General features: G+C 36.8%; 1 protein-coding gene across 2 annotated transcripts in view; it reads right to left on the reverse strand.

Moving 5' to 3' along the window:
• Positions 1-296: 296 nt before the first annotated feature.
• The window catches only part of PKP2 (plakophilin 2), an 84,194-nt gene continuing 64,084 nt past the window's right edge, over positions 297-20,406 (reverse strand). Inside the window, exons 7-13 of one of the 2 annotated variants that reach the window (XM_060112818.1) lie at positions 15,476-15,593; positions 14,446-14,610; positions 13,357-13,530; positions 7,879-8,032; positions 3,562-3,751; positions 785-872; positions 297-653 (exon numbers count right to left, since the gene is read on the reverse strand). In XM_060112818.1, the coding sequence (XP_059968801.1) occupies positions 585-653; positions 785-872; positions 3,562-3,751; positions 7,879-8,032; positions 13,357-13,530; positions 14,446-14,610; positions 15,476-15,593 (958 nt within the window). In that variant the 3' untranslated portion in view covers positions 297-584. The remainder of the gene's footprint in view (positions 654-784; positions 873-3,561; positions 3,752-7,878; positions 8,033-13,356; positions 13,531-14,445; positions 14,611-15,475; positions 15,594-20,406) is intronic. The other variant, XM_060112819.1, reaches the window with a different exon arrangement.

The raw sequence follows: 20,406 nt of genomic DNA on the forward strand, positions 1-20,406 counted from the left end.
GATAAAAACAAGCACAAAGTAAACAAACAAGTAATTCTGTCACTACATTTTCACCTGGATAAACCCACAAATATTTCTTGTTGTTTCCATTCTGTTTCAACACCGCAGAACAAGGCACTCATGGCTCAATGGTGAAGCAACGTGCATGTGAGTGACAAAACATGGAAACCAGAAAAGGAATATAAATGTAAATCAAACTTTTAAAATCCTAGTAATACAGCAGCTTCCTTCCTTATTTATTCTGTTAACGTCCATTCCACATGAATTCACATTTTGATTCCAGTAGGACATACACCGTCAGCCGTGATCAAAAAGACCACTATTTGTAGAGGGTAAAATCGAGCCTGTTGCCAGTATCTACTGGTGGCAAACTTGCAAATGTTCTCTGGAAAACTAATAAAATTATATTTTGATTATTTGTTTTCTGGATCCTGGGGACCATGGAAATAGAAAAGGATAGCAACAGGACATGCTTTTTTGAAGTTTCTTGGGCTGGGAAGTAGAAAAATAGGTGTTTTCCTTTGGGGCTTTTTGTGAATGAGAATGATGAGGTTCATATTTCTGAGAGCACTTTTTCATGTTCCTCAGTCTTTCAGGGAGTGGTAGGCTTTGGCAGTCCGGCTGTTGACAAAATCTGTCTTCTTAAACTGAGCCTTTGGAATAAGCAAACAGAAATGAGAAAGGTTAACAACATTTTCACACAAGAAAATGCAGTTTTTAGTGACTTCTCACCAGGGTCAAGTCAAGCAGGACATCATTATCTGGCTCTTTTTAGCATTCTTACCTTCTTGTAGGCATTATGGAGCTCCGTGTGGGTCCACAGAGAATATAGGAGAACAGAAGCAGCTTTACTTGCTTTGTTGGAAGCACAGCTGAAAAGAAGAGGACATTTTTCGGAGATCAGTGAGAAAGTATGAGGCTTCTGGATGCTGTCTTTGCACGTTCTGTAAATCTTCTTTAATTGCTGTCACTCAGGAGCCATCCATTAAGTCAGGCCACTCACCATGACAAGAGATTAGATGGTGAGCTTTAGGAGGCCAGGGGCCACGTTGGTGCTTTTGTTTTTTAAAAAATCTTTTCAAACCACTAGCAAAGTGCTAACAAATAGTTTATAAAGCAAATTCCTGATATTTATAAGGCATATATTCTTAGAGTTTTATAATTTCTTGAATTTATTTATAGAATAAAATTTATATTTGTACATTTATATTATATATTTTTAGAAAATACTTGTATATTTATAACGCATATTTATAGAGTACAAACGCATGAAAGTATGACTGAAAAATATGTATAACTCTTAGACTTAGTGACTCCATGAATGTAGGGGTTATGCACCTTTTTCAAATTAATAAATTCTTACTGGAGCAACTGTTACTTTAATACAGTTTCAAAATTTATGTTTTTGTATACAGCAAATGGAAAGTGTGTTCCTGTTATAAATCCAAGTCCGCACTGAATTTGACATTGTACTTACTTTTTTTTTTGGCCACGCTGTGCGGCATGTGGGATCTTAGTTCCCCGACCAGGGATCGAACATGTGCCCCCGGCATTGGAAGCTTGGAGTCTTAACCACTGGACTACCAGGGAAGTCCCCTTACTTTTTAAAAAAACTTTATTATTATTATTTTTATATGTACTTAGTTTTTGATGTTCTGCTTTTAAATTTGTCTCAAACTTCTTGTTTCTGGCTAAGGATCAGTGCTTTCTTAGGTCTCTCTCTCTTCCATCACTTGAATTAGCACATGGCTGCATTTTTTCTTTTAATAAAGAAAAAAAGATTTTATTTTTCCTATTATAGGAGCTTGTAAGCATACAACCAAGAATAGAGAATGCAAAGCTGTATGAAGAAGCCCATGCTGGGTTCATTTAATGGCTAAAAGACCTTGTCTTTCAAACCAGCAGTGTAGGGAGGGTAAGTTAAATTAGCACCCTACAGATTTGTTTTAGTACCTCAGGGACTTTTCAGAGTCACTTGCTAATAACTGAAGTAGTAGTAAATCCATTAAAGCTGTGGATCTCTAATATTTAAAATTGTAAGTTCTTAAATTGCAAGGGTGTTATAGTCATGAAGTTTGTTCATAAGTTGGTTGCTTGGCACTTGGAACTCATTTATTCAAAGATGAAATGTAAATGGTGATTGGTTATCAGGCTAGCCCATAAATTATGGGTTAGCTGTACAACACTCTAGCAAGGAAGAGACAGTAGACCCAACTGGTAGGAGTTCCTCGTTGAATATTTTTTTTTTCTTTCTGGAGACAGGGCGTATGAGGAATGGCTCACAAATGGGACACTCAGTGCAACGAAAAATAGCAGAATAGCACACCCCGTACTTTTCTAAGCTACAAGAAATTTCCAAAAGTGATGGTGTATTCCCATGTGCTTCTTACGTCTGAATACTCAAATAATTAAAGTCATACTGTCTTATAGAGATTTGGTTAGAAGTCTGGATGACAACTGGGAATAGTCGTTTCTGCTTTGCAGCAATAATTCATACTTTCCACAAAGGCTGAGCAACTGCTACTTGGGAGCAGGTAAATATTCCCTGCTTTTGGGAAACAGACATTCTAACTAGGGCTCCTTTTAATCATGTGACTCTGAATGTAGTCCTCCTTCCATGTGAGCTTTGCCAGAGGGGAACTGCAGAGCACAAGGGGCCTAAATTGGGCGGGGCTGTGGGGGGAAGGGTTGTGCTCATTCGGGATACCACAGATCCCTATGCTAGCCTCTGTGCAGCCAAGCACACATTTGTCTACTACAGGTCAAGTCCATTTGCTTTGCAACTCATTAGAACTGGCCTATAATAACATTTGTTTTCTTTTTTGGTTACTTACAAAACTAACTTTATTTAACAAGTCAAACAATTCAGAGTGATCATATAAAGAGAAAAAAATAATACTCTTCATACTCCCTTGGGATCCCATCACGCTGAGTTAACTAACAGTAATAATTTGGTTACACAATGTTTTTCATTCTCTTCTTCATCTTTTATTTTTAAAATGGGGAATAATTGAAGACACAGACACAAGGATGTGGGATGACTTATGTGCATTAAACCTTCTACTTCAAAAGAGAATAAGAGATGGGATAAAGAAAACTGAGAAAGCAAGAATTTCTTGTTATGTTGCCTCCTACTTCCCTTCCTCATGCTATTACGGGTGACACCGGCTTCACATATTTAAGTGAGGAAGAGGGCATTCCTTGTCCATAGGACTCCAATTTGCCTAATTTCTTCTCTTTTTAAATCACAGCTGTGACTCTGGGAAACAATTCATTAGGTCAATAAAATGCTGGAATGCACGACCCAGATAAGCTATGGAGTTTTACTATTTCTGGATATTTTAGAAGAGAATGAGCAACTACTTGGCTTAGAGGATTCAGCCTTCACTTGCCTGATCACCAAGGACTGGAACAGATGATCTGGTCCGGCTTTACAATCTTATTTTTTGGCCATGTTGTCCATGGTACTCAATGCCTGGACATTCACAACTGCATTATTTACATATGGGAGTGGTGGTGGGGAAAGGGGAGACGCTGACAGGCAGATGCTAAAGGACTTACGTGTCACCTGTGCTTATGGTCATAATTTTCTGCAGGCCCCCAGTGTTTAGAAGATCCCGTGCATTCTGGTAACTCTTTTGGATTATATTGTTCAATGTGTAACAGGCAGAGGCTGTAGTTTCAATGAGAAGATCAGTACTTGGGACTGTGTTGGGAATTATGGTAACCAAATCAGGTAGAGTTTCTCTGGCTACAAATGAAAGAAAAAAAGAACACTTGGTTAAAAAGATTGTTTCTTAACCTCAAGATCCCAATAACATTTAAGAAGAAACATTTTGTTAACAAACATATGGAAGGATGTAACCACTTTAATACACAAATTACCAAAAAAAAAAAAAAAAAATTTTTAAAAAGATGATACTTTGTGCTCAGTGCACTGGAGATCTTTCCAGAAAGCAATTTGACAGAAATGTCAAAAATTTTTTAAATTTTCACATTTTTTGATTCAGTATTTCCACTTTTGAGAATTCATCCGGAAGACATCACTTTAAAAATGGTAAAAGCAGAGATCTTTATTATGGTATTATATATATCATGAAAAATTTTACAAAGCCTAAACATCCCAATGTGAATATGATTAACTAAAGCACATCTGCAAAGAATATTATGCACCCCAAAACATATCTATGAAGCATGTATAATAACAAGAAAATATTTGTTAATATTCTATGAGAAAATAACCGGTATACTTAAAGAACAAACATATATACAAGAAACCTGAGAAGAAATACACTAAAACAGTAACAGCCCTTCTTCTTCTACAATAGTATTAATGGTGACTTAAAAATATTAAAATAAAATTATCTGTACTGCCCAAAGTTTCTTTAATACATAAATAACTGTTATTAAAAAAAAGATAAAGAAACTATTTAAAATTTATTTTTTCACTACGTATATAAAATCTTGGTTATAGGGTTTTCGTTTAGCTTTTTCTGTAGTAACAAGAGAGGTATTAATATTTGATGATGTCATTATACCTTGTCCTATGGTATATATTTCGGGCAATATGAATTTATACTTGATATTTTGCAAAAGTTCTTTCCATGTATTTTTTTTTTTTTCCTGTAACTACTTCGGACTCTCCTTGAAAGATAGAGAGCATGCTTCTATTGCTTTGTACAAATACTTCTGCCTAATTTTATTTTCTTCATCTGAGTTCATGTGACACCTTGAACTGCACTTCTCTCTCTGATACCAGACTGTAATTAGTTATGTGCCTGTCTGAATTCCAAATGGAGCCATGAGTTGCTTGAGGACAATTACTGTATTCATTTCTGGATTTCCAGCATCGATCACTATGCCTAAAATAGAGAGGTACACAGTAAAAGGAATGGAACCATATGTCTTCCTTTGATAATACCTGGACCTGATTGACAGGAAAGACATACCTTCTGCTCAAAGGCCTGAACACTTCCTTTTTCACTGTTGTCTAAACATCTTGGCATGGTGTTAGGAGCTCAGAGCTCAGTCTCTGAAGCTACACTTTTTTAGTTTTAGTCTTGTCTCTGCCACTTCATGGCTGTGTGGTCTGGGTAAGTTACTTAACCTCTTTATGCTGCATTTTCCCAATTTGTAAAATGGAATAATAATAGTATTTACTTCACAGGACTGTTTTGAGGGATTAAATGAGTTACCATGTGTTAACTGTATCACAGTTCCCGGCACATAGTAAGCTCTCCACAGATGTGAGTAACTGCCAGAAGGCTTCCTCCTTTTAGTAAGTTAAACCACAGAATGAAAGGCCTTGAGAACCTGAATTTTCCTTTTGCTGAATTTAGGCCGACAGCATGAAAACAAGTGTGAGACAATCACAACAGAAAATGTACAACTGATCTCTCTGCAGGGTGCATCAATGGCTGGCTGAGACCAGGCTGCCCACACGGAGACTGATCCCTGCTGAGAGAGTTCCACCTCTCCTCCCTCAGTATGACCAACAAGAACGTCCAATTCTACAGATCAATTTTAAGGTCGAAACTTTGGGTTATGTCTGAGGAGGAGTGAGAATTAAGAGCAGTTAGAGTCTCTAACATTTTTTTTTTTTTTTTTTCTTTTTGCGGTATGCGGGCCTCTCACTGCCGTGGCCTCCCCCGCTGCGGAGCACAGGCTCCGGACGCGCAGGCTCAGCGGCCATGGCTCACGGGCCCAGCCGCTCCGCGGCATATGGGATCCTCCCAGACCGGGGCACGAACCCGTATCCCCTGCATCGGCAGGCGGACTCTCAACCACTTGCGCCACCAGGGAGGCCCGAGTCTCTAACATTTTATATCATGTTTGTTTTTCTTAGAAGAGTAGTCTAACTGTTTACATCGACAAAGTTAAACACTACAGTACAGTAAAGGAGTGGTCATTCCGTCTCTCTGCTCACACACACACACACAGACACACACACACACAGACACACACACCCTGTGGGCCTGAGTAAATACATTCACTTTGAGACAAAGTTAGATCTTTAATAGTGAAACATAAAATCAAAGGCCCTATCATGATATTGGAGGGTTACAGCTCAATGTCACATTATTGAAAGAGATTTTAGTTAATGCTGGTGCTTGCACATACATTATGTTATCTGATCCCTGGAAAAACACTGTTCTGTAGTGATTACTAATTTCATTCGGTTTAGGGCAGTTAAATGACTATCCAAGGTGACATGTGGCAAAGTAACATTATAGGATGCAGACCAATGTCTTCTGCAAGAGACCTGTTATTCTGTCACCATGCTAAGTTGCCTATCTTCAAGTTTTTAAGAAAATAAGTTTCAAGTTTATTTCTGTTAAATCTAAGTGAAATGTGATGACTTCATTCCAGGTCAGCCCATGGAAAATTTTACTTGGCCTAGAAATCTCTCATGAAAAACACAAAGCTTGTATTTCAAACTGATTTTCATTTATTCCTGGCTATTAATACCCTGAATTAACACAAGTATTTTTACTCAAATTACATATTTGACATAAAGCCAATTTGGAATTCAAAAATTGCATTTATCTTGCTGAAGCCTCTTCTCACGATTGTCCTTAAAACGAGGGGAGGTTGATCAGTGAAATCACCTTATATAAATTGTGGGGCTACAGCTGTATTGTTCCAACAGCTGGAGGACTGTGGAACTTGAGACAACAGCATTTCTGCGCTGAAGGCACAGGCACAGTGTGCAGAGCGCAGTTCTTCTCATCAGCTATGCTCGAAAGATGGACTTAACATTTCATTTGAGAAAAAAAAAGTCAAAGGATAATACACCTGATTGAAGTGCAGCACGAAAGTCCATGAAAGACAATGAGAAGAACACTTTCATAATTTTGAGACAGTGCCTTCGGCAAGGTTTCTTTCAGATTCACTGAAAAATTTCCAGGCTCTCTACGTTCATAATGGGCACAAAAGCATTGTATGAAACCTCCTGTTCAATGTTGTGCTACTGGCTGTCTTTGAAAATGACATTGTTAAAACATAACCACAGACTTTTGGCACTGTGTGAGTGTGTGTGTGTCTGTGTGTGTGTGTAGATTTCAAAATAATCCAATCCATTAAAAAGACAAAAAAAATTCAGTGGAATTTTTGAAAAACTGAGTTTTAAACTGTCAGAAATGACTAATTTATGGAGCATTAGAAAGCATGATTAATTTTAGCATTATCTTCTTATTATCTAATTTTATAGTTTATGACTTAATTCCCAAACATTTACATTTTCAGGTATAAAGAAAATGAATGAAAAATGTTATTTGAAAGTGTAACACAGTTACCATCTTTGTCAATAATACGGACTTAGAAAAAAAGGAGCAAATGTGTTTCATCGTATTTATTCTAAAACCTATGCCAAATCTGTTGTATTCATGATTCCTTCTCTTGTGGTTCTCTGTCCAACCATTTTTTTCTAGTACAACAACGGCCAAGCTTCTGAGGTGAACAACCACTGTGTGTGTGTGTGTTTGTTTAATGTTTCAGAAGAGTGGTGCTTAAGCAGGCCACACAGAGAACATTCTGAAAGACATGGGTTAAAAAGACTTCACTGGATGGCATAGCTGAGGGCTGAGAAATATCAAATATATTACCTATCTCATTAATTATTAGTATGGTCTAACATTTCTCTTTGGTAGTAATTAGAACAAAAACAAAGCTGGATATTAAGAAAAATCTTATTTGAGACCAGTGCGAAATCCAACACTTGATGTCTGGGTACACAAAAACTAGTTCTATTTATCACATTTTGCTCTTTATTCACATTTTCAGCTCATCATTGTAAAAAGAATGTGATAAGGACAATGTTTTATTGCATTTGTATTTTCAATATATACACTTTACATCTAGAGACTTATACTGACTTACCAATTTCATTCTGCAGAGAAAGATTCCGAGACAAATTCCTCAGTAGAGAGATGGCAGTCTTTTTCACAGTTGGATCACCAACATGCAGCATCTTTCGTGTGTGCTGAAGGCCATTTTCTTTCTGGACAACAGTCTGAGCTACTGATGTTGGCATCTGTTTTGTGAGACATGTTCTATAAATACTATTGTATTTTACTTCATGGTTAAAATTTCTTAATTTCTGTAGATTACTAGAGATTGAGTGAGATGTTTTAAAAGCTAGAGATACTTTCTTTAAATTCTTATTAGGTTTTCAATTTAATTACTGGATAAAGACAGTTTATTCAGTATTTTTAAATAAAATACTGGATTTGGTTGGCTATTACATTTTGTTTTGTTTTGTTTTGCTGTACGCGGGCCTCTCACTGTTGTGGCCTCACCCGTTGCGGAGCACAGGCTCCGGACGCGCAGGCTCAGCGGCCATGGTTCACGGGCCCAGCTGCTCCGCGGCATGTGGGATCTTCCTGGACCGGGGCACGAACCCGTGTCCCCTGCATCGGCAGGCGGACTCTCAACCACTGCGCCACCAGGGCAGCCCCTAGCTATTATGTTTTTTGCATCTGGTTATAAATAAAATGGGTCTGTCTTTCCCTTTCCTTTCTTTTTTATATTCGTTTAATTCACATTTTCAGTTCATCATTGTGAAAAGAAAAGGACGTTTTAGAATCAAAGTTACACTAATGTCATAAAATTTAGTGGGTAATTTTTTTTCCCCTTTTCTATTTTCTTGAACTATTTGTGTAATATAAGAATAATTCCAACTTTGTGGATCTGGTAGAACTTAGCTATAAAGCCAACTGAGCTGAGAAAAATTTTAAAGGGAGATGTCTTTGATTACTATTTCAATGTATTTACTGGTTGTTGGCTTATTCATCTTCTCTGTTTGTCTGTTCAAATTTTGGCATGTTACATATTTAATAAACTTATTCATTTCTAAAAAGCTAGTTTATTCTGAAAGAGATATTGGGCTTTTAAAGAAAGGAATGTATGGCTAGTCAGATTACCTGTAACTCTATTCTCTGTATCAGAGGCTGCATGGGCAAGTTGCTGGTCCAGGTCTAGGTCCACCAGAGGCAAACCTTATTTGGAATTAGGCTGGTCACCTACTTTCACAGGGTCTGAGTACCAACTAGGCCCTTCCTAGCATCAGCAAACCTCCAACAATACTAAGACCTTAGCTTGTGTCTGCAACTTTATATATTTTTATTTGAAGCTAACATGAGGCTACCATGCCAAAAATCTGTGTATTCTTGACCATTCTTCAGGGTGTCTATCTTCTCTGTTTATCTATCTAAACTCTGCTTGCTTCCCTTACCTCCTGCACAGTGCCCTCCTTACATTCTCCACTGTACTGTCTAAAAAAGGAGTTCTTAATATAGGATCCAGGATAGGTTTCAGGGAGGGAACAGGAGGTCCCTAAAATTATTTTTGTGTTTATAGTAATCTTTTTCAGGGAAAGAGTCCATAACTTTTATTAGATGCTCAAAGTGCCCATGACTCAAAGAAGTTTAATAACCACTATTTTGCAATGTTTGCTCCAAAGTTACACTTTGTCTTTCACTAATTTGCAGAACATTCCATCAGACTCTTTTCTTTCCTCTGGGAAGGATCCTTCACCTGCAGCCATTCTGTACAACTCCTCCTTGGACATAGAGGTAGATTTAGCATCCCTCTCTCTTCCCAATGGCCCATCTAAGTAATTACATCTTTCCTCATATGCAAAAGCTCTGCTCTTCTGAGTCAATGAGTCCAGCTCTATCTCTCTCATAGCGTTTTCTTTGTCATCTCAAGGCCTAGTATATAAAAATGATCACAGAATTCTGATTCATTGAGGGAAATGGGAGAGGCTGATGTGGAATGGTCTTTAGAATTTGCTCATTAAGGAAACTAAACAATCAAATTTACCAAGTAGAGATTTCATATTCCAGCTTTGGGGAATTTGTGAGAATGACTGCTAGTCAATTATTTACAAACAGCACTTCTAGTTCATATTGCCCTGATTACTAATGAGGTTGAGCACCTTTTCAAATGTTTAATGGCCATTTATACATTATGTTTGTGAAGTGCCTGTTCCAATCTCTTGTCCATTTTTCTATTGGGTTGTCTATCTTTTTATTGTTAAATCGATGAGTTTTATTTCCTAGATACCAACCTTTGTTACTTATATGTTACAAAAATCTTTTGTTACAAAAATCTTTTCCTCCTCTGTGCTTTGCCTTTTTACTGTCTTTTGATAGCTTAAGTTATTAATTTTAATGTAGTCAATTTATAAAATATTGACTTTATGTGCTTTTTATGTCTACTATTAAGAAATCTTTCCCTATTCCAGGTCATGAAGATATTCTATGTTATCATTTAGAAGCCTTATTGTTTTACCTTCCACATTTAAATCTCATTGCTGTTGGAACTGATTTGTGTGTAAGGTGTGAGACAGGGAACACATTTTTTTTTCCACTGGACATCAAATTAAGTGCCTTTAAAGTGTTTTAGAAACTTGAAAACTGTTTATTTCAATGATTTTTAACTTGTACATTGAATGTTTAATTTTATGTGTATATACAACATAATGAGTTGATATATTGTAAAATAATTATCACAGTAAGTTTAGATAACATCCATCATCACACATAGTCACACATTTCTTTTCCTTCTTGCGATGAGACCTTTTATGATCCACTATTTTAGCAACTTCCAAATATACAATACAATATTGTTAACTATAGTCACCATGCTGTACATTACACACCCAGGAGTTATTTATACTGTACTTTATACTTTACACTATCCTTAGAGAATTTGCTAAATGGGTAAATTTTATCAACCCATCCCCTTTCCTTATTTATTATTTTGTGGTTTTTTTGTATCATTTAAAAAATAATGACCATTATACCTGAACTAATAAAGTTTACATTAAGGTATTCTTACCAGCAAGAAATTACTGCCATAATTTTATACTAAAATTATAGAATTTATCTTTTAGAAGCTATTCAGTCCAGTTCAGGTTCTTTGCCATCTAAGGCACATGGCCATCAATGCTCAGTGCTGTCTCAGTTATGAACACAGGTGAATGGACTGGGTATTTTTTGGAACTATGTTTAATGGTCTGCTTTTCATGTTTTTCTATTCAGTGATTCCTTTTAGAAATTACAAAGCCAAGCATTTTTTTATCACACCATCTAAACATAGCAAAATTAGGGAAAGTAATAATTAGAAAAAATATACATGTAAGTCAAAATTTTAATAAAAAGCATCTTGTAACTTAAAAGAACAAAGGGTCCTCATATCATTGTCCCATGCTGCTAATGATTTTCTCCTATAAATCTCTAGTCAAGTTCAACTCTAGTAGCCTTGAGTATGGATTAATACCAGTTTAGTGTAGGTCTCCTTTCAGGGGACTGGACTGGTCTAAGGTTAGGTATGATTTAAAATCCACTGCTTGGATTCCTTTTGGACTTGGAACTCTTAGATTTCTGTTTATTTCTTTTTCCCAGCTAGATTATTACCAAACACAGGGATTTTGTCTTATTCACCACTATATACTTAGCACTAGGCTAGTGCCTTTTATGTAGAAGGTGCTCAAATACTGTTTGTTTGATAAATGAATAAAGGAATTATGTAGTCTGAATAAACTACATATTCAGGATGGCATATTCTTGTATGTTGGGTGGCAAATATTCCTGTATTGACAGAAACATGGAACCACCTCTGGATAGTTTGGATTCCACGAAAGATTTTGGAGTGGAAGAGGCTAAAATCCAAGCTTAAAGGGTTAGCTCATATTGAACCATCCTCAGAGCATAGTGAACTTAAATACATACAGACACAGCAATTTAATTTCTGACCTTTTCTATTAAGTTGGCAGGTAGTCAGTTAATAAGAGGGCTTCTGTAGTTTGGGAAAATGAAAGAAATGGTTTTGGGAAACCAAGCATGGGGAAATGGGAAGATAAGACAGTAAATTATGTCTTTCTGTGTGTCAGGGCTCCCTGGTCACTCCCCATTTCTTTCTCTTTGTGTACAAGTACATTCTGAAGAATTTCAAAGAGATTAAAATTGGGTTGTATTCTTAACCACGGTGCTAAAATTAGAGAAATACTGGTTTTAGTATTTCACAATTTTATTCAAAACTGAGCAAAGAATGAACATGGTTCATTAAAGAATGAACATGGTTTCTTAAGTAAAGAATAAATAATATTTTTGTTATCAGCAAGAGTGCTTTCCTCTACGATGATGGATAATTAGACTGGCCATAGAGTGAACTACTTGGGGAGAGTTTAATCATTTTATGATCAAGGCAAAGAATACAAGCTTAGTTCAAATAATTAAATATTTATAGAATCCTTTATTATGTTGCAAGCTGTAAAATACGTGGGGAAAGGAACAACTTTTTACTCTTTTTTAAAGTAATTAAAAAATTTATTTTATTGGAGTATAGTTGATTTACAATGTTGTATTAATTTCTTTACAGCAAAGTGATTCAGTTATACATATATATACATTCTTTTTCATATTTTTTTCCATTATGGTTTATCATAGGACCTTGTAAGTTTTTACTCTTTTTAATATTTTGATTTTGCTGGTATAAAGTACATCTGGAAAGAGAAGAAAGTCTTTATTTTATAGTTGACTTTCTGGGACACAAAAGCACAGATAGCCTTTCTAACTGCAGTGGACATGTGTTGTCTCTGCCTTCTAGCATTCATCCTTCCTTTTGGTAACAACACTCTGACTTTCCATTAGGGAGCCACTCCATGTGGTACAAGTGGTAGTGACCCTCGCTCACTGAAACGCCTGCCCCTGAAATTCACATGTGAGCACATAACCCAGACTTGGCCAATTAGAACACCACAGGCTCCTGGCCAGGTACTGGTTTGGAAATGGGCAAGTAAGACTCATTTCCCCAGTTCTTAACAGAGCTATTGGGAAAATAGTAGTAGTTTCTTTTCCTGTGGAGACATTGAGCTGGATAAGAGGTAAGCCTGAAATCACTGGTGGCTATCTTTGCTGTAATATGAGGCTAGCCTTTGAGAATGAAACCAACAGAGGAAAACAGAGTCCAGAGATAGAGAATCACAAATACAATTGCTGGGCACCTATGTCCCACCATGACAGAAGGAAAACCCACCCTGGACTTTTCAGTTATATGAGTCAAGAAATTCCTCTCTTTTGCCTAAGCCAGTTCAGGTAGGATTCTGAGACTTGTAACAGAAAGAGTTCTGACTGATACTCATAAATACCAACGAGTCTTTCACTCGCAGTCTGACCGGGGTTTGCAGAAACTGAGGCTGAAAGTCCTGCAAAGCCGAACTCTCTCTGGCAATTCCTGAGAACTGTTTTGATTGAAGTGAGAAAACTTCTGTTCTTACTTCACTGTCATTTCTGAACTTAATGTAGGTGTGTCTACAATGCCATTATTTTAAAAAGTAATCATGATACTCACTGGTCCACTTCCTGCCGTGAGATTCTGGAGAGCTCCCAAAGATGCTTCTTGAGTGTAGTTTCGGACACTCTTGGCGATCAAGGACAAATACATCCGTATCACGATGGAATGCCACAGCCACTCCACGCCCTTGGGGTTGCTCTTTTCCTCTGGCATTAGCATGTCCTGGTATTGCTAACCACACACACGATGAAATCCAAAATTAATGCCTTCAAGTCATTTCTACAATTCCACACCCAAACCAAGAGACCAGAAGTACTGTCTTGTCTAGGGAGACTAATAATTAGCATAATAAGAAGCCCTTAAAATAAAAATGAAAAAGCAAACATGTATGATTCACAATCATTTAACTTTTGGCCCATGATGACTATTTCTCCCTCACAATACCCCATACTCACAACTTTACATTTCACAGCGAGAGAGAATGCAGAGAATTAAGCATTGACTGTTCTAGAATAGTTTTCAGGCTGCTGTTAAGCTAAAAGCTAAATTAGTCACATCCACTCTGAAGATAAGAAAAACAGGCCTCTTCCCTCGGAGTCTTGTGAAGTTGTCCAGGATAGCATCAGGATTCTAAATTTACCAGTTGTCCTCCAAGTTCACATACACTGTGATACTCTGAGGAGTAGGAGAGATCACATTCCTTCTATTTCATGAAATGCCAGTCTGGACAGCAGTCCTTCCTATGTATGGGGTTTGCTTTTAGGATGTACAAATTTGTTTTTAGAATGTTTAAAGCTGAACGTCAGGGCTGCTTTTAATGTTAAAACAATGCTTTGCCACTGGCCATGTGGCATTAAGCTTACTTCCTAACCTGCAGGGCACAGAGCAGGATGGTTTGATGGCTAATAGTGTAAATCTGGGGCCAGATTACCTGAGATTCAATTCCATCTCCTCCACTAATTTGAATTATTCTGAATTAACCTTTCTGTGCCCTCTGTTTCCTCATCAGTAAATGAGGGTATTAATAATACATACCTCATAGGGTAGATATAAGGATTAAAAAAACTTAAAATAGAGCCTGACATATACTAAGTACTCAGAAACACACACACACACTTATTCTTTCAAAGGCCTCCCCCAACATACCTCTTTTACTTTCCTGCTTCTATTGCCAAAACACCCAATACTTTTGTTGTTGTCAGACTGGATATTCCGGCTTTGAATATAGATACTCTGGGAATATTTCTCTGGGAGCTCTGCCTCCAGCTGGTAGGAGAGATTATGAAGAATGCACACACAGTTCTCTGTGGCCTGAGAAAATAGGACATGAATATTGATCATATACATATAGATATCCCTTTGCAAGGGTTATACCACAGGACCTCTTAGGCTTTAGATCTTACAAGGTTAAATGGATGCAACAGGGTGCGCTTGGACTGCAGGGTGGCTGGGGGACTGAAATGAGTACAGCTAGAAAGGCTAGGGCTAAATCATAAATGGTCATGAGCACAATGCTAAGAAGTAGAGGCTGAATGTTTTAAAACATTGTGGAGCAGTTCTAGCTTACTTTTAAAGAGTGTTCAGAATGATTTTAGATTTTAGGTACATTGTTTAGTAGCCACGTGGACTTGGAAAATAGGAGGAGATATTGCTTAAAGAGACCAGTCGACTACAATAATCAGTATAAAAGATGTACAAACTATGACAGCAGTAGTAGCATTAAAGAGGACTGGTTAAACTAAAGAGCATTTCAGAAGTAAAATGCACAAGATTTGTTGTCCAGTGGATGTGGGATGTGATGGAAGAGAGGAAGTGCAACATTACTCAGGTTTCTATTTTCATTTGGTAGATGGTAATAATTATTAGGAAGGCTTATACAGAGGAGTAAGTTCGGAGATGAGGGAAGAGATGAATTTCATTGCTGAATATGTAGCATTTGGGCTCCTTTCAAATAGCCAGAGTTGTTAAACAGTTAGAAATTTGGGTCTGGAAAGTAGAAAAAAAAATGGGGCTAGATAGATATTAATATTTATGAGCATGTATGGAAAATCTTAAGCTCAGCAAATGAGTTAATAAATAAAGCCAAACCCAAACAGCTACTTCAAGAATACTCTGAAGAGTCTTAGTAAGACAAAATAAGTAATTCAATATGAGAGACATCTAATTCTTGTATCACCTTGTCATCTGGCTGGTAATCTGCAATGGTTCCTCTGACATAATGGACCAGTGAGTCAATCAGCCCATCACACCTTCTCATCACTTTCCTCCCTTCAGGGCCAGCTGAACTCATGTTTCTATCAGAAAAAACAAACAAACAAATAAATGATCAATCATAAGACAGGCAGTGTATCTAATAGGTTTTTGTTTCAAAGTTTCTTCCAAGGGTTTGGAAAACTGGCAAATTTGTCAAAGTATGACAGACTTGTCCTTGGGTCAATAAATCATCAACTGCCTATGGTCATCAAATCTAGACACAACTTGTAAATATATTCATAACACATTATTACATCAATAAAAGTCTTCTGTCTACTTCATTCCAAGCACCAAGGTCAGAGCATTATTTATTTAATCTTTACACCATTTTGGACAGGGTATAAATATATGAGGAAAACATTTTGCAGTTAAAAGGAGAACAAATGGCACCTTAGCCATAGCAATATACATGTCCAAGTCCCAACTTGTGTCATGCCTTAATTCTAAGTAACTTAAAGCTACTTAAATTCTCTGGGCTTCAGTTTCCTCATTTGTAAATACAGGGTGTTAGACTATATTATTTGTAGGTTTTGTAGGTTTCAGCATATACTGTTATTGACAAATATTAAACCAAATGATCTAAAATATGATAATTCTATAATTAAAATGGCAGAGAGATGTCACAAAAATGCAGTTTTACACAGTGTAAGACCTAAGTTAAAAGCATGACCTATAAACATCATTGCAGTTAGTCTATTTTTTTAAAACAAATTTATTTATTTATTTATTTATTTTATTTTTGGCTGCATTGGGTCTTCACTGTGGTGTGCGGGCTTCTCACTGAGGTGGCTTCTCTTGTAGTGGAGCACGGGCTTCAGTAGTTGCGGTGCGTGGGCCTAGCTGCTCCGCAGTATGTGGGATCTTCCTGGACCAGGGATTGAACCTGTGTCCCCTGCATTGGCAGGCAGATTCCTAACCATTGTGCCACCAGGGAAGCCCTCTATTTCTAATTTGGCTAAGCTATGACACCTTTCTATAAACTGATTAAATCTACAAGTGCAAGTTGCTTCCTTATAGAGACTGAAGCTTATCAAACACAGCAAAGTAATACATTTAGGGATTAAGTTTCAGATTCAGATCATGTTTATATTCTGGTATTACTGTTACTATGTTCCTTTGCATTAAGTTCTTCTTGTCGGCATTAACTATTTAAAATTTTTTTTTTTCCAAAAATGTTAACAGCTCCATCAACAAGAATGGCAAAAGAACAATGCATTCAGGTTTTTAGAATTTTGAGAATCACCCTTATTCCCTTTTGCTAACTTCACTTGCTAAGAACTATTCCTATATATTTTAACAGACCAGTTCCTTTCACTAGTAGGTAGAACATTCAAAGCATATTCTTTTTTTTTTCAGTTTGCTCCTTTTTAAAAATTTTATTTAGAATGCCTGCCTACTTGTTGAAGTTGGCATCATTTTACAAATTAGAAAAATTCAATTTTTCTGTCTCTGCAAACATTTATAATAGGCTAGGAATAACAGATTAGAAATGTAATACATTACAAAACAGTTGCCTATGACTACCTGTACATTTACTGTGCACCTTAAGGAAAAGAATTCAACAGTGTGCTGTACTTACACTGCAGATAACATCCTTTTATTCTATTTTACAAAACTGACCAGTGGTAGTGATTGAATTTATAAATGGCCATTAAACAGGATATTTAACTTAGATATATAGTTAGCATGCTGAAAAGTGAAAATTTTCAACTGAAGTTCTGTGGCTCACAAAGCTGATTTAAAAAAGGCTCTCTGTTCCCAAATACTGTTTTCAATACATTTTGTCAAAGAACAAATGTGCCCAGCATTATATCAAGAACTGCAGGGAACAAGGGAGGAGTACTCAGCATTGCACCCTGCTCCCAGGGAGATCACATCTATAATACTCGACTGTTTTTAACCCATGAAAATGCAATTTCATAATCCAACCTAATAGTTGAGGAGATAAGACAAATACACCTAAAACTAAGGATATACTAATAATTTAGTGGTTGCTGAATTGATACAATGAGTTTTTGATTTTAACAAAATCCCTTCTGTGACTTTGGTTCTCATTTGAGGTTTCTAATGTAATTATTCACATCCTTATTTTTCACTGTACATGACTTTATAACATTTAGTCCATTAAAAAAAAAGATAATGAACAGGCTCATAAACTGTAAATAAAACCATTTCTCCTATAGTTTTTTTTTCAAGAAATGATTATTTGAACCAAGATCCTCTATCTACTCTCTGCGCCCTTTAAGGTCATGGGATCTTAAGAAGCTTGACAAAACTGAAAAAGCACCTTTTACGGTCTCCTTATTTTACACATGGAGAAACTGAGAGTTTGAGTTACGTTTCCTGGTGAGATTAAATTACTGGTGAAGTCAGGATAGGAGAGCTGTTCTTTATTCTGTGCTAAGGGTGGCTCCAGAGTAGAGCAAACCTTACCTAACATTCATTCAGTCTGCCATTTGTTTAGCAAGTACCATATGTCCCCCAACTCCAAGACAGCGTTATCATATTTTAAAGCTCCCTTTGACCTTTTCAACATCTGGCTTGGAGAAATGGCAGTAGCTTTAAAACTGCTTTGACAAATCAAAAGGTCTCTCTCCCTAGCTAAGCCCACTACATACCTTGCAGATGGATGACTCAGCTTTGTTTAACTTCAAGTCTGTTTATTTTGGGTGGGAATGGTAATTCAATTTGGCAGTACCGCCAGTTCACACACACTAACTGTTGTCTTGTAGTTTGGTATTATCCAGACTCTACTGGCTTGAAATGGGACTTATCAGTGGTTCCTGACAGTTGATACCTTTGCTGACAGAAAGTGCATGGAACCCCACTGCTTCAGTATTTGCTCTTGCATATCAAAAATAGTTCCTACCTTACTCAACTACCCAGAAATATGAATGATAAGGGTGGATTATTTTATAGCAATACATCCATGAATAGAGGTCACTAGTCAGAAAGGAATTTGTTATTGTACCACTTTAAAAATAATCAGAAGTTATTAGAAAATGATATATTCATCTGAAAGTATTTTTTAACAGCTAATACATAAGTTTTTTGGAATCAGAGAATTAACATGGCTAATCTTAGGCAGAACTGATCCTTTTACACTGTATCTCCTGAGTCCCGAGAAACATTTATCTATCACTGTTTCCTATATGCAGCCCAATAGAGGTTTAATCTGGAAAACTATCTCAAAACTATACATGAAATATATCAAAACAATTATCTTGCTGAAAAGTAAAAAAGAAAGAGCATAAAAACCACAGTAGTTACTCAATAAAAGTTGATTATCAGAGTTACCAATGAACATATTGGAAATGTTTAATTCAGTGTCTATGGTTTGAATTTGATTAAATGATGAGTTTATTTCCCCTGGTATAATCTAGCAGAAGTCTGAGTAAATATGTGAGTACCTTTTAGGAAATTAGAACTGCACACTGTTGTATACTGAAATTTAAATACCAGGTGCTTGGGGCTAGGGCTTGGGGCCTCAGGAGGAGGTGGGTAGAGAAGGATGTGAACTACTCTAAACATAACAGCAGGACTGTTTCAGAGCTCTCCACCTTCACTGGGCCTGAGCGGGAGGCTACCAGTGCGAACTGTGGCTTGTGTTTGATATTAAGGATTTTTCTGCTAATATGACTTATAAAGGGTGAGAAAAAATAGAATCTGAACCTCTGTATGTCCCTGAACAAAACTTCACATATTTAGGAGGCTTCAGGTGATTTATCTGAAAGCAAATCAGTGATTCCTGACTCTCTCCAGGACCATTTATCTCTCACATTCCTGAGTGTCACAATGAAAAGGAGAAAAGAAAACCAAACACCCTGGACCTTGCTAGAATTAAAATAAAGAATTGTCTTTGTTAAGATTAATGACAGTGTGACTAAATCTTAAATTTGTATGGCAAACCAAAGAGTGAACAGTGTCAAATGATAAGAATAACTGCAATTTAGTGTGTGTGCTAGACATTATTATAGATACTTTGCAGATATTATGTTTTTACAAAATTCCTTAAATTAGGGTGTGCTAGGATCTCATTCAGAACCCTGACCTGTGGCTGTTGTTTAAAGTCAGAATTACCTGCTTCTAATGGGATTTTTAATGGCCCTTCCATAAAAAGTTATCTGTGTGGGGCTACGTGCAGGCATGTTGTCAAATACAGCTAGTCTGCCAGCACTGGAAGGAAGTTTGTTACAACACAGAATGTCCAAACTTGGGGTATGGACAACTGGCCTGGCGAAATGATGAGCTAATATGAAATGTTTAAAGTAAAAGGCTATAGTTAGTTACCAGGGCATGAGAATGGCAGGCAATAATAAGGCAGGAGTGAATCTTTTCAAGACATTTCACCAAGTAATTCTAAGATACAGAGATTTTTATTAAAAAATGGGGCTATTTCTAATGATAATAGGTGGTTTCCTACTAACATACAATTTACATGTGTATTAATGTGACCTGTCTTAAAGGTCTAACCAGCATACTGAGATAGTGATCACCACAGTGGTTTTTAAAAAATTGTGGCTGTATCTTCATTTTCATCAATAATTATAGGCTTCCTAATACCATGTGTTATAAATTATATCCCAAGTGGTACCAGTCAATTAAGCGCTTGGTCCAAGTCCATTCAAAGACCCAATGGGTACTTGATAAGACACTGGCTGATAAGGAGGCATCCTTCTTCCTCTGGTTATTTGAGATTTAGGTCTGGGTTTTTGTTTAACTCTCAGCTGATACATATCAAACAGTTGGGCCTTGTCTGTGATTAACCTAGAGAAAGCAGCAGAGGCAGTTTGTGGTTGCACAGAACAAAAGGGGAGCCTCATTTGAACTGGCAGAGGAACAAAAACTCTATGT

This window comes from Mesoplodon densirostris, chromosome 11, assembly GCF_025265405.1.
Source record: "Mesoplodon densirostris isolate mMesDen1 chromosome 11, mMesDen1 primary haplotype, whole genome shotgun sequence".
NCBI classification, from domain to species: Eukaryota; Metazoa; Chordata; class Mammalia; order Artiodactyla; family Ziphiidae; genus Mesoplodon; species Mesoplodon densirostris.